Source organism: Engraulis encrasicolus, chromosome 2 (genome assembly GCF_034702125.1).
Source record: "Engraulis encrasicolus isolate BLACKSEA-1 chromosome 2, IST_EnEncr_1.0, whole genome shotgun sequence".
Classification (NCBI taxonomy): domain Eukaryota; kingdom Metazoa; phylum Chordata; class Actinopteri; order Clupeiformes; family Engraulidae; genus Engraulis; species Engraulis encrasicolus.
The window spans coordinates 30,571,017-30,582,351 of record NC_085858.1 but is presented as its reverse complement, the minus strand read 5'-3'; the positions used below and the strand labels follow the sequence as shown (position 1 = coordinate 30,582,351).

The window sequence follows — 11,335 nt, the reverse complement described above, 5'->3', positions numbered from 1 at the left end:
ACACACACACACGCACACCTGGCAGGTAGCTAACACACACACACCTGACAGGTAGCTCACACACACGCACGCACACACGCACACACACACACACACACACACACACACACACACACACACACACACACACACACACTAGGGCAGGGGTCGGGAACCTTTTTGGTGGAGAGAGCCATAAACGCCCATTTTTTTAAAAATATTTTTTGTGAGAGCCATACCATTTTCGCCATTATTTCTAATGCTAATTGTCATGCACAGAAGGGAATAAAAGTAACGCTTGCATTGGGGACAAGAAGGAGAGCTAACGAAAGAAGAACTAAACTCACTTGTAGATGTGCTGATGTGCATTTAAGAAGCCACGCGCATGCATTACCTTAAGTTTCTATCTTTTATGCATCGGAGTTGCCAATGAGCAATGAGAATGACGGAGGTGCTTCTATTCTAGCCATCAGACAGACACGGGGAAGGTGCATGAGGAGGGAGGAGGGAGGAGGGAGGGAGAGAGAACTTCAAGACAGGATGCTCATCTTGGTCGCGCTGACATAGTTAACATTTTACAGTTGATATGTGGCTGACATGTCTATTTTTAGTAATTCGCGAAAATGCCCTACAAAGCGCGTCCCTTACCGACATGCGTCCCCCAATACAGCAGAAACGCATGATTTAACCGCCAAATAGGCTACAGGGCGATTCCGTATTTCAGGGGACGAATGGCAACCCTACGTTTGCCTTCGCATTGTGGCACCAGTTATCTCGCAATCACACTAAACTGGGAAAGACTTACGTCAGTTGATTCAGCAAAAGTTCTTCCTGTAATCGAGGGAGAAGTACAGCGCTGCAGTTATATCCCTCACTTGCGTTTCCTCCACTTGATGATATGCAATCATAATGGCACGACCGTGAACAGTTTCTTTGTTTTGAATACAACCGTTAGCTAGCTGAACTTTAGGTAAAGCATTGCGGATGGAATATTATCTCACATGACACGACACAGCGCGGGTACGGCATTGTCCAATAAAAAAACATGTTTTTCATACCTGTACAGTAGCCTTCGTCGAAGGCCTGTGCTTGGCTCAGCTGATCGGACCTGGGATGGATTAAATGCGCGATCATACTTTATATTTTGAATATTATCTTAACTTTTCGATTTCAGTAGGTCCATTTTTAATTTAGTGCCGTAACAAAATTATTCATGGCTTATTGAGTAAACAAATGACAGGTTTGTCCGAGAGCCACATGCAGTTCCCAAAAGAGCCACATGTGGCTCGCGAGCCATAGGTTCCCGACCCCTGCACTAGGGTGACCACCTGTCCGGACTTGGGCCGGACAACCCCGCCCCTTAACTATCTAACCTAGCGTCCTTGCGCAGTACCCGTGGCTTCAACTGGCTGACTCCCCGCCTTCGTGTCACTCCCCGACTTTGTGTCATTCTAAACAGCAGGCTGAAATCAAGAAGCTGCGCTGCCATCTTACCTCGACTAACTTAGCCGCCAAAAACAGTTTTAGTTGTAAAACAAGATGTGTTGGGAAGGATTTTCGCATTTCATTACACCTACCTCTCCACTCCGATAAAGGAGTCATCAGAACCACTAATTTAACGTTGTATCAGAGAGGGTAGAGTACAGAGCCGGCCCGCCCAATACGCTCACTACGCTCTCAGCGTACGGCCTCGCGCGACCAGTTAAAAAAAAAAAAAAAAACCGCGAACTGATTTCATTGTTTATTATTGATTCCGTCACACAAAACGTGAAACGTCCAACATGAAACGACATTTTCCCTGCGGAAACGACAAAAGAAAAAGAAAATTCATGACAATGAGCGACGAGAACAGCAGCCAGCCAGGTAGGCAGAGATATTGTAGGCTATCTCTCTACTCTCTCTGAGGTAGGCAACGTAACTCCTCTGTTGTTACGGTTATGCTTCCACTCATTGTGATCCTTCTTCTGTGGCTAATTTCGTATGGAGCAGAAGTAAAGTGCCAATGGGCTTTTGTATTGCACAACAATGCCGAGTTAAAAAGTGCCCAGGTCTTCGATACAGTCACATGTTGTAAAAAGGGGGATTAACCTTTCACTGTTGTTTTAAAAGGTAGAAGTTGTTGAGAACCACAAGCTGAGTAGCGTTTCGTTTAGCTTGTGCAATTAGTTCAACTGAATCAACAGGTAGCCTATGCTAGAGAGAATGTGAGAGGAATGGGTGGCGTTGTCAACGTTTGACTGTTGTTTCGAAAGGTGTACTAGTTGAATCATAATCTGACGAGCCGTTCATTTAGCCGATGAAACGTCAGTGCAGTCGAAGCAACGAAGGAGGGAGTGTCAGAGAGAAGCGGTGCCCTTTCTCTGTGTGTGTGGTGTATGTGAGAGTTTGCGTGCGCGCTGTTGTATGCGTGGCTGCCTCTCGATAGTTTAGAAACAAATATCAACATACACAGACATTGATTTTGGTTTTGACAGGCTCTTAAGATTTTTGATAAGACGTCCGTGCAGTCTAAGCAATGGAGGAGGAGGGAGTGAGAGAGAGAAGGAGTGCCGTGCGTGTGTGTGTGTGTGTGTGTGTGTGTGTGTAGGTGATAACAATAGCAAGGGGGCGCGGCTTGCTTGGATAGACTAATAAATCCAGACCTTTGGTGAATGACTGAAACTTGTGACGAAGGTGAATCCCAATAAATAGGCTAGTGAACACAACATTATTCACAATAATGTGTGATAACATTCATAATACACATGTTATATAGCTAAATAATTTATGTTACACAAGTTTCTTATCATAGGCCTATTCATTTATTTTTTAAAAATCGTTTTAGACCAGGTTACTAAAGGCAAGCTACTAGGGGGCAGGCTATAAAATATGGTAATTTTAAATTCAAACATTTTGATGGAGCTAAATTAATTGAAGCCTCAGTTATATTTTACAGGCGCTATGCTTAAGTTTCTGACCAGCTCAGACTCCAGTCAGTCAGCCAGTGGAGGGCCAGCACAATGTTCAGGTAGTACACAGATGAGCCAGGTACACCTGCAGCTGATGAGGTTCAGTACAGCCACCGTTGTCTACATGTTCACAATCTGTTATGACATTATTGATGTTTTTGTCTCAAGAGCACAGAAAGGGAGACTTTTTAATTAAGCTTGATTTGAGACAATGTTGTGTCTGTGGTTCGCGTTTTGTGTGTGTGTGTGTGCGTGGTTGGGGGGGTGGGGTGAGACTGCGCACTTTATGGGGGCCCCTTGGTATATTTTTGCCTAGGGCCCTATGGAGGTCAGAGCCGGCTCTGAGTAGAGTAGGATAGGCAATCCCTCCGTTGTAGTCTGTATTTATTTCATCTTTTTTCATGCATGCATGATGTGTATAGTAGCCTATTTGATGTACTTTGCTGAAAGTAAAGGTCAGGAGTGTGTTTATCAGCGGTGTTTTAAGACGATATGCGGACGCTTCTGTCAGCAATGCATTTCCCCCCCTGCAGACGCTTGGATAACCATAGCAACAGCACGAGCTCAAAATACAGAGAGCGCCCGTGCAGAAAGACGCTTTCTTTGCCCTGGTTGAAAAGTTACGAGAGCCCTCGTTGTAAATGCATTTAGCGGACAAACTTGCTTGCAGTATGCGTTTCCAGTACAGCAATACAGTTAATTTGTTGTGCGCAGTCTGAAGTAATATCTGGAGTAACATGGCGGCCCCAGATATCGGAAACACGACCGTCTGTCAATCTAGTTTGTGTCAATGACGTTGCCTCGTATATCGAGGCCATAAGCACAAGGCGAGGAGGAGAGGAAAGACAAAGAGAGGGACACACGAACGTCGTAAACAGGTCGTAAAAACGGACCGATGGCCACCCTAACACACACACACCACACACACACACACACACACACACACACACACACACACACACACACCTAACAGGTAGCTAACACACACTTGACAGGTAGCTAACACACACCTGACAGGTAGCTAACACACGCACACCCGACAGGTAGCTAACACACACCTGACAGGTAGCTAACACACGCACACCCGACAGGTAGCTAACACACACACACACGCACGCACGCACGCACGCACGCACGCACGCACGCACGCACGCACACACACACACACACACACACACACACACACACACACACACACACACACATATGACAGGTAGGGAGCGCATCCAGAAGCCATGGAGGACACTGCACTCTAGTGACAGGTAGCTAACACACCAGGCGTGGAGCACACCACACTCTGACAGGTACTGTAGGCAGCACCCCTGAGCTGGTCCTTCACACTGCTTCATTGAGGTGGTCCAGAGGCCGTGGAGGACATTGCACTCTGACATGTAGGCAGTGCAGCTGAAAGAGCCCTTCATGCATGCACCTGCTACTCTGACTGGTGGGAAAGCACACCTAAAAGTCCATGAGAAGGAACACAGGAGAAGCATGGAGTCTATGGAGCACACTGCAATCTGACAGATGCATCTGAAAGGGTCCTTCCTCACACGTCACTTTGAGGTAGCTGAGGCAATCAGTGTTGCCAGATGTGTCTGACCAAATCCCGCCCAAAAGCTTCTAAAAAAAAAGCCAAATTGCGCTAAATTCCGCTCAAATTCAACAAATTACATTGACTTCTATGGGCCCAAAACGGCTGAAAAAAACGCCAAATGGCCATTTTTTCCCGTTTTTACCCGCAGACGCTCATCCCAAGTAGCCCAATTGGGTGGGCACCCGCCCAATCTGGCAACAGTGGAGGCAATAAATGAACAGGTCACTCAAAGGCAATGGAAAAGGTGATAGGATTGTGTTTGTGACAGCAGTGGTGTAGTCTACGTAGAACGCGGGTATACAGAGTATACCCACTTCTAAATTTCAGAGATTTCAGTATACTCACTTAAAATTGATTGATCCATTGTTTTGAATAGCACAAATATATACAGTATACCCACTTAAAAAAAATCTCAAATATACAGTATACCCACCATAAAAAAGTAGACTACACCACTGTGTGACAGGTATTCAAGGACAATGAAGACTATGGAGAGGACATGGCACAGCGACAGATAGGGTTGAAGAAAAAACATTCATAAACATTGAAAAATCCTAAACTAATCATTGTTTATACCATGTACTGTCATGTAATACATACGTATAACTGATTGTAGACTTTCATTCTTGTCAGGAGAAATAATGCATTTTACATGTAAACACATATTCCTGTCCGTATTTCCTTAGGTACCCTGAGGTCTGGTGGACAGAATGCAGTTCAGGGATATCCTCATTTACACGCATGCAGAAGTTGAACTCCTGATGTGAAGTGAACAGTGGGACCCACGGCGAGGACCTTTGAAAAGGCATCGTGTTGTGGAAGGACTCAGGCTGGAGCTGCTATCTTTGGTGTTACAGTCAGGCTGGTACCGTATGCTGTATATGTATACAAGTACATTCATGTGTCACTGCCAACCCATTTCAGCCTGACTTAAAGGACCAGTTCAGTCAATTTCAATATGCTGTTGTATTGCTCACGCTACCCTTGACTTGTCAGTACCCGGTGATGCCACATTTTTCGGATCAGCCCTTTCCGAGATATGAGCAATTCTAATGGGGGCAGCGTTTGTTTAAAACAATTTTTTAAATAAAATAGGCCTACTCCAAATATTTTCCCAAAAGGTACCGTTGTTTGCTAGTTGTCTGTTGATGTTTTATAACATTTTGGATGTTTTTGGGAATAAATAAAAATGTTTTTTAGAAATGTAAACAAAGCGCTGCCCCCATTACAATGACCAGGATCTCGGAAACGGTTGAAGAAGACGAAAAAAAAAATTCAGGTACTGACAAGTCCAGGGTAGTGTGAGCATTACAACTACATGTTGAAATTGACTGAACTGGTCCTTTAACTTAAACACTGGGATCCCTCCCTGACATTGGGCCTGGGCTTAGGCCTGCTCGTACACCCTCTGATTATGTATTGCATTTCACTTCAAGCCAACTCTGATGGACTCTTCTCATATCAGCTCTTCCTGGAGATGTCAAGAACCAATGAATAGCAAACACTTGGCGCTTGTCATTGGAATCAGTGGTGTGATTGGTTGTAGCTGTGGTTAGGAGTACCATACAGGGGCATTTTAAAAGACACTTGTTGCCTACCACATTGCAGCTTCTTCTTCCCTATGGGGGGATTGCCAGTCCAAGCTGTGTTTACAAGTTTGATGCACCAAACAGGCTGACACTGACATATACTGCATATGACATACAGTAGTTTGTCAATGTGCCGGCATTGTTTCAGTGGTATGTTCTATTCAAGTGTTCTCATCTTGTGTACAAGTAGTTTTAATTACTACATCTTCACCTTATATCTTCTGGTTTAGCCCAGCTTGACACTCGAAAAAGCGGTTACACATACAGTACGTTTCTAGAATGCAGTAAATCACCTAACAGAAGTGTACAACTGCTCAACCCAAAACAAAAGCACAGTGCCCTTTTTGAACCCTTATCCCTTTCCCTGTGTTAACATGTTTGTGCCACCACTGGAAGTGAAGAACATAACCCATGCATTTGATGTTGTCATGTAAAGGTATAGAGCAGGGGTTTTCAACGAGTAGTCTCTGGCCCACTGTCTGCGTCAATAGTGCTGGTGGTCTGTGAGTTTCTATGCAGTTTAACTACTACAAATATACGTACACAAACACAGCAGTTCGCGGACTACTGCTTAACCTAAATGGTGCCCCCTTGGCCAGAACCAGTTGAAAAACCCTGATACCTATCGATCTTAGTAGATTGTTTTTGGTTGTAATGACTTTGATATACATGTAGCTCTGTGAAAACACAATTTTGCAAAATTAGACTTTCTTTAAAACACTGTAGACTTGATAAAGTTAGTAGTGGTAATGTTGCGGTCAGAGTGGAATAATGCCTGCTCCACCTTCGCTAAAGGTGATAGGCTGACTGAAATACCTATTGCATAAATACGCCAAAATCAACTGTTCAAGTATGTACAATGGGTGGCACAAGCAAACACAGACTCACTTTCAGGCAGCAATGGAAATGGAAAACAATCAAACGGCTCGTCCACTTAACCTGATTTTTAAAAAAAGACTCTTTTGGCGGCAACTACAGTATCTAAAAGCTTTTTTGCTAAACCTTAGTAGTGACAACGTGAAAGGGCAATGCTCTGTAAGTGGCACAAGGTGTAGTGGTGTTCAGTAGGCGTAGGGACTAGGAAGTAGTTCCTGTCTGTCAGGCACACTATTCAGTAAGCCTGCACTTGAAATACAGTAGATGCTCTTTGTACTCAGGCCATTTTTGTACTATACCAGACGTACACCCTTTTTATACACCAGTCTGGAAGTCTACACATTTTGCAAAAGGGTTGCCAGTTACAGCTGGTATTTTAGCCAGCTTACTGTACATATTTGTTTTTTATTTTGTAGTGCACTTGCAGCCCACAGACCATTTACGATTACAGTGGTCTGTCATGTTCTTTGCTGCAGTATGTGCAGTTCTTGGAATGTCACATATTGCATAATGTTGAACAGATCTGTTTGACTGTAATGGTCAGTCTTGTGTATTTTTAAGACATGTTGTGAATTGTGATTTATGTAAATGAAAAATGTAAATAGATGTATTTATAATATATGTATTTTTCTATTACAGCAAACTTAGGGAGGTTATAAATGCATTAACCACACAAATAAAGTTGCATATTAACACAAATGTACTGTATTACACTCTGTTTATGTGTGTGCATGTGCGTTTCTGCGTATGCACGCGTGTTTGTCTGTGTTTTAATCTGAAGGAAACAGAGTCTGGCCTGTCATATTTTTATCTCTGTGGGGAGAAAACCCCCCTCCTCATATCTCTAGCACAGTGAACTCTATTTTTACATGACAGAATTCCCATAAGATACTGTATGCCATAACCATTCTGTCGTATTTTCATGTACGGCAATTCCCTAACACTCCCTCATACTCCCTCTTACTCCCGTATAATGCCTTGCCAACATAGAATGAGTACAGTAGGTCCTTTTGCTATATGGTGTGATGTATATTAATGTGTTATACAAATCCTATTGCTATTGCAATTCCTAAAGAAAGAGCTCTGAGAGAGTGGATGGGGAGGGGCTACAGCAGGGAGGGGAGTGGCCAGAATGTCCCCAGTGTTCCGAGGCAGGGTAGGGCAGCAGGGGTGGGGTGTGGTGGGGCAGACCACAGCAAAGTCCCTCTAAGAAACTCCCTGGCTAGCTATATTTCCTCCTGCACCATTTCTCTTTGTGGTAGTGATAGTGTTAGTGCCAAATTATATATAGGAACTTTCTTGCTCTTGTTCTCTTGAAGTGGAACTACTGGAGTCAAGCAGAAATATAGTTCATCGTCCATCATGGATGATGATAGAGAGTTCTATGGAACGCTAGGCAACAAGAACATTCTGAAACTAGAGGAAGTGGAGCAGAGTTTTAATAGGGCCGATGAGGACTATACCACTCAGGGGAATGACAGCAGACAGCATGGTGAGGAGTGCATAGGCAACCCTTTAGCTAGATGTGCAAACCATGTTGCCTTCCTTGACTGCAGTGGTGGTGGGAGTGAATCCAGTGGCCTCATGCGTAACGCCACTGAAGATTTACAAACAGGCAGCAGCATGCTGTCCATTAACTCCTCGGTGGAAGAGCTCCATATGGACGCCGCCGACTCTGCTGACGTTGTGCCTTGTGACTCCTGCATCCAGAGCCCCCAGAGGGCGGTGAAGTCGTGCCTCACCTGCCTGGTGTCGTTCTGCGAGGCGCACCTGAGGCCTCACCTGGAGAAGCCGCGCTTCCACAGCCACCGCCTGGTGGCGCCGCAGCACGACCTGGAGATGCGCTGCTGCCCGCAGCACAGGATGCCCCTGGACCTGTTCTGCTGCCCCGACGCCAGGTGCATCTGCCCCGGCTGCAGAGAAGAGCCCGGGCACCGGGGCCACCGCTGCGTACCTGTGAGGGAGGCGCGCAGACTGGCTGAGGTAACTATAAGTGGGGGCATATCATTTGTCCCAAAATATTCACAAAAAAGCAGAACGTGATGGGTTTGTCTGTGTTTGGGTAAAATTAGTATGTGGTATTACATTACCATTTCTCATCAATGGACGTATATTTTATATGCACAAAAGTAGGACCACTACTGCATGCCTGGTAACTGGGGGACGGAGAGGAGGTTTTGGAGGTTTGGGGGTTTGGGGTTTGCATGTGGGGCTCTTGGATTATATGGGATGACTGGTGCATAATTTATATAACAATGCAGTTTTTGCATCTGTGTTTTTGCTTTGTAGGGCAGTATATTAATGAGTTTCTATGATTTGAATGACACATAGTACATGTGTAAAGAATGTGGTAATATAGAATAACAAAACTGACCCATGTCAATAATCTACCCAAAACTACTCCGTCACTCTGTGTCATTTTACTCAGTCTGGAGCTATGGTATGCACAGTTACTGCTTTTTTGCTTGGTAGGGCAAATACCCAAAGATTTTTAATTGAAACTTTTTTCCTATTGTAGTATACTAGTTTCTGTTAGTTGGCTTTCCTGCTTTGGTCAAGCTCCCAAATGTGGGTGCATGAGTGTGGATGCCTAGGCAAGTCAAGGCAGAGTTTGAATAATAAATATAGTAAGTGGAATCATATGGTGAAGTTGTATTAATTCCTGCATATGATCTGTATCTGATCTATGGGGATACAGTGTATGCACACAAACCAATACAGTTACTGTGTATGCGCACGCACGCATGCACGCACGCACGCACACACACACTGACACACACGCACACACACACACACACACACACACACACACACACACACACACACACACACACACACACACACACACACACACACACACACACACACACACACACACACACACACACACACTCTCAAAATATGACTACTGTATACACTCCGTAGGGATTTAGCAGGATATGGTCTTGTATGTGTGGGGGAGCTTGTTTTCCCCAAATCTAATAGCTCTAGATGAAAGCTACTACAGTGTAATAATGTAATTTAAGGATGTTTATTTTGCCAAGATCATTATTTCCTTGTCTCAATGTGGTATCTAGCCTTCTAGGCACTATTAATAACTGTCTTGAACCAGAATACAGACGGATGTTTCCTCTTGACAAAATCTGCTGAGACTATGATGATTTGTGTGAGAATAAATAAACACTCATCACTTGTGTCATTAACTAATTCAAGATGTCATTGTGTTTAAAAGATCACACGGGTAAAATCGATTGTGGTGGGAACTCATTTACAATGGTGAACAGCAACAATGGAATTTGTTGGTTGGTTGTTTTGTTTTCTTCTCATGAACCCCAAATAGGAAGTGTTATCAAACGTGTGTGTGTGTGTGTGTGTGTGTGTGTGTGTGTGTGTGTGTGTGTGTGTGTGTGTGTGTGTGTGTGTGTGTGTGTGTGTGTGTGTGTGTGTGTGTGTGTGTGTGTGTGTGTGTGTGTGAGAGAGATAGAGCGAGAGCGAGAGTGTGTGCATGTGTGCGTGCATGTGTGCATGTGCACTGACATCTGCATTTGTGTCCTAAGGCAGAGCTGCAGAGGAGGAAGGGGGAGATGAGGAAGACCATCTCCATAGCAGAGGACGCCATCACCAGCCTGCAGAACAACACCAACTCAGCAGAGGTCTGGATATGTGCATGCACTTGCCTTACACTGTCCATTTTGTTTGGTAATTCAAGACTTTGAGTTGGACCAACAAGAAGAGTGTAAACACTAAGACAGACACATTTAACACTCAAAATGTTTGTCTGATAGTGCTTAAAACATAAACAAACACACAATATATTAATACATGGTGAAAAGGCTTGCCTTGACTAAGGCTTTCAATTTAGTTAAAATATCTTTGTTATAAGTTGGAAAGGAAATTAAGTAAATCAAAGGGAAATACTTAGAAGATTATTAGGTTATCTTTTCGGTCGTGTTGGTTTGTCTGTCTGTTTGTCTGCCTGTCTGACGGTTTGTCTGTCAGCAGAAGTTGTAAATGATATAAGGTGCTCCTACTGTACTCATTCATGTATAATATACAGTATATTTCTGCCCTGAAACCTCCTTTCCTGCAGGGGGCAGTGGTGGGACTACAGGCCATCGTGGAGCAGCAGTTCTCCCGTCTGCATGGGTGCGTGGAGCGGGCGCGGGGGGAGGTGTGGGGGGTGCTGGAGGGGGAGCTGGAGAGGACCGTGGGCCAGGCAGAGGGCATCCGGGCACACCTGCACCTCAAGATATGCCAGCTCAGACGCAGCCTGGAGATGGGAGACAAGTTCGGCAGCAGCAGCAATGACGTGGACTTTATGCAGGTTGGTACTAGTACAGAACTGTTTG

At 44.5% G+C, this 11,335-nt stretch overlaps 1 protein-coding gene across 1 annotated transcript in view; it reads left to right on the top strand.

Moving 5' to 3' along the window:
* Nucleotides 1-8,348: 8,348 nt before the first annotated feature.
* Nucleotides 8,349-11,335, top strand: part of LOC134464125 (tripartite motif-containing protein 16-like protein) — a 12,036-nt gene continuing 9,049 nt past the window's right edge. The window contains exons 1-3 of the mRNA XM_063217587.1: nucleotides 8,349-8,969; nucleotides 10,544-10,639; nucleotides 11,077-11,310. Of these exons, the coding sequence (XP_063073657.1) occupies nucleotides 8,349-8,969; nucleotides 10,544-10,639; nucleotides 11,077-11,310 (951 nt within the window). The remainder of the gene's footprint in view (nucleotides 8,970-10,543; nucleotides 10,640-11,076; nucleotides 11,311-11,335) is intronic.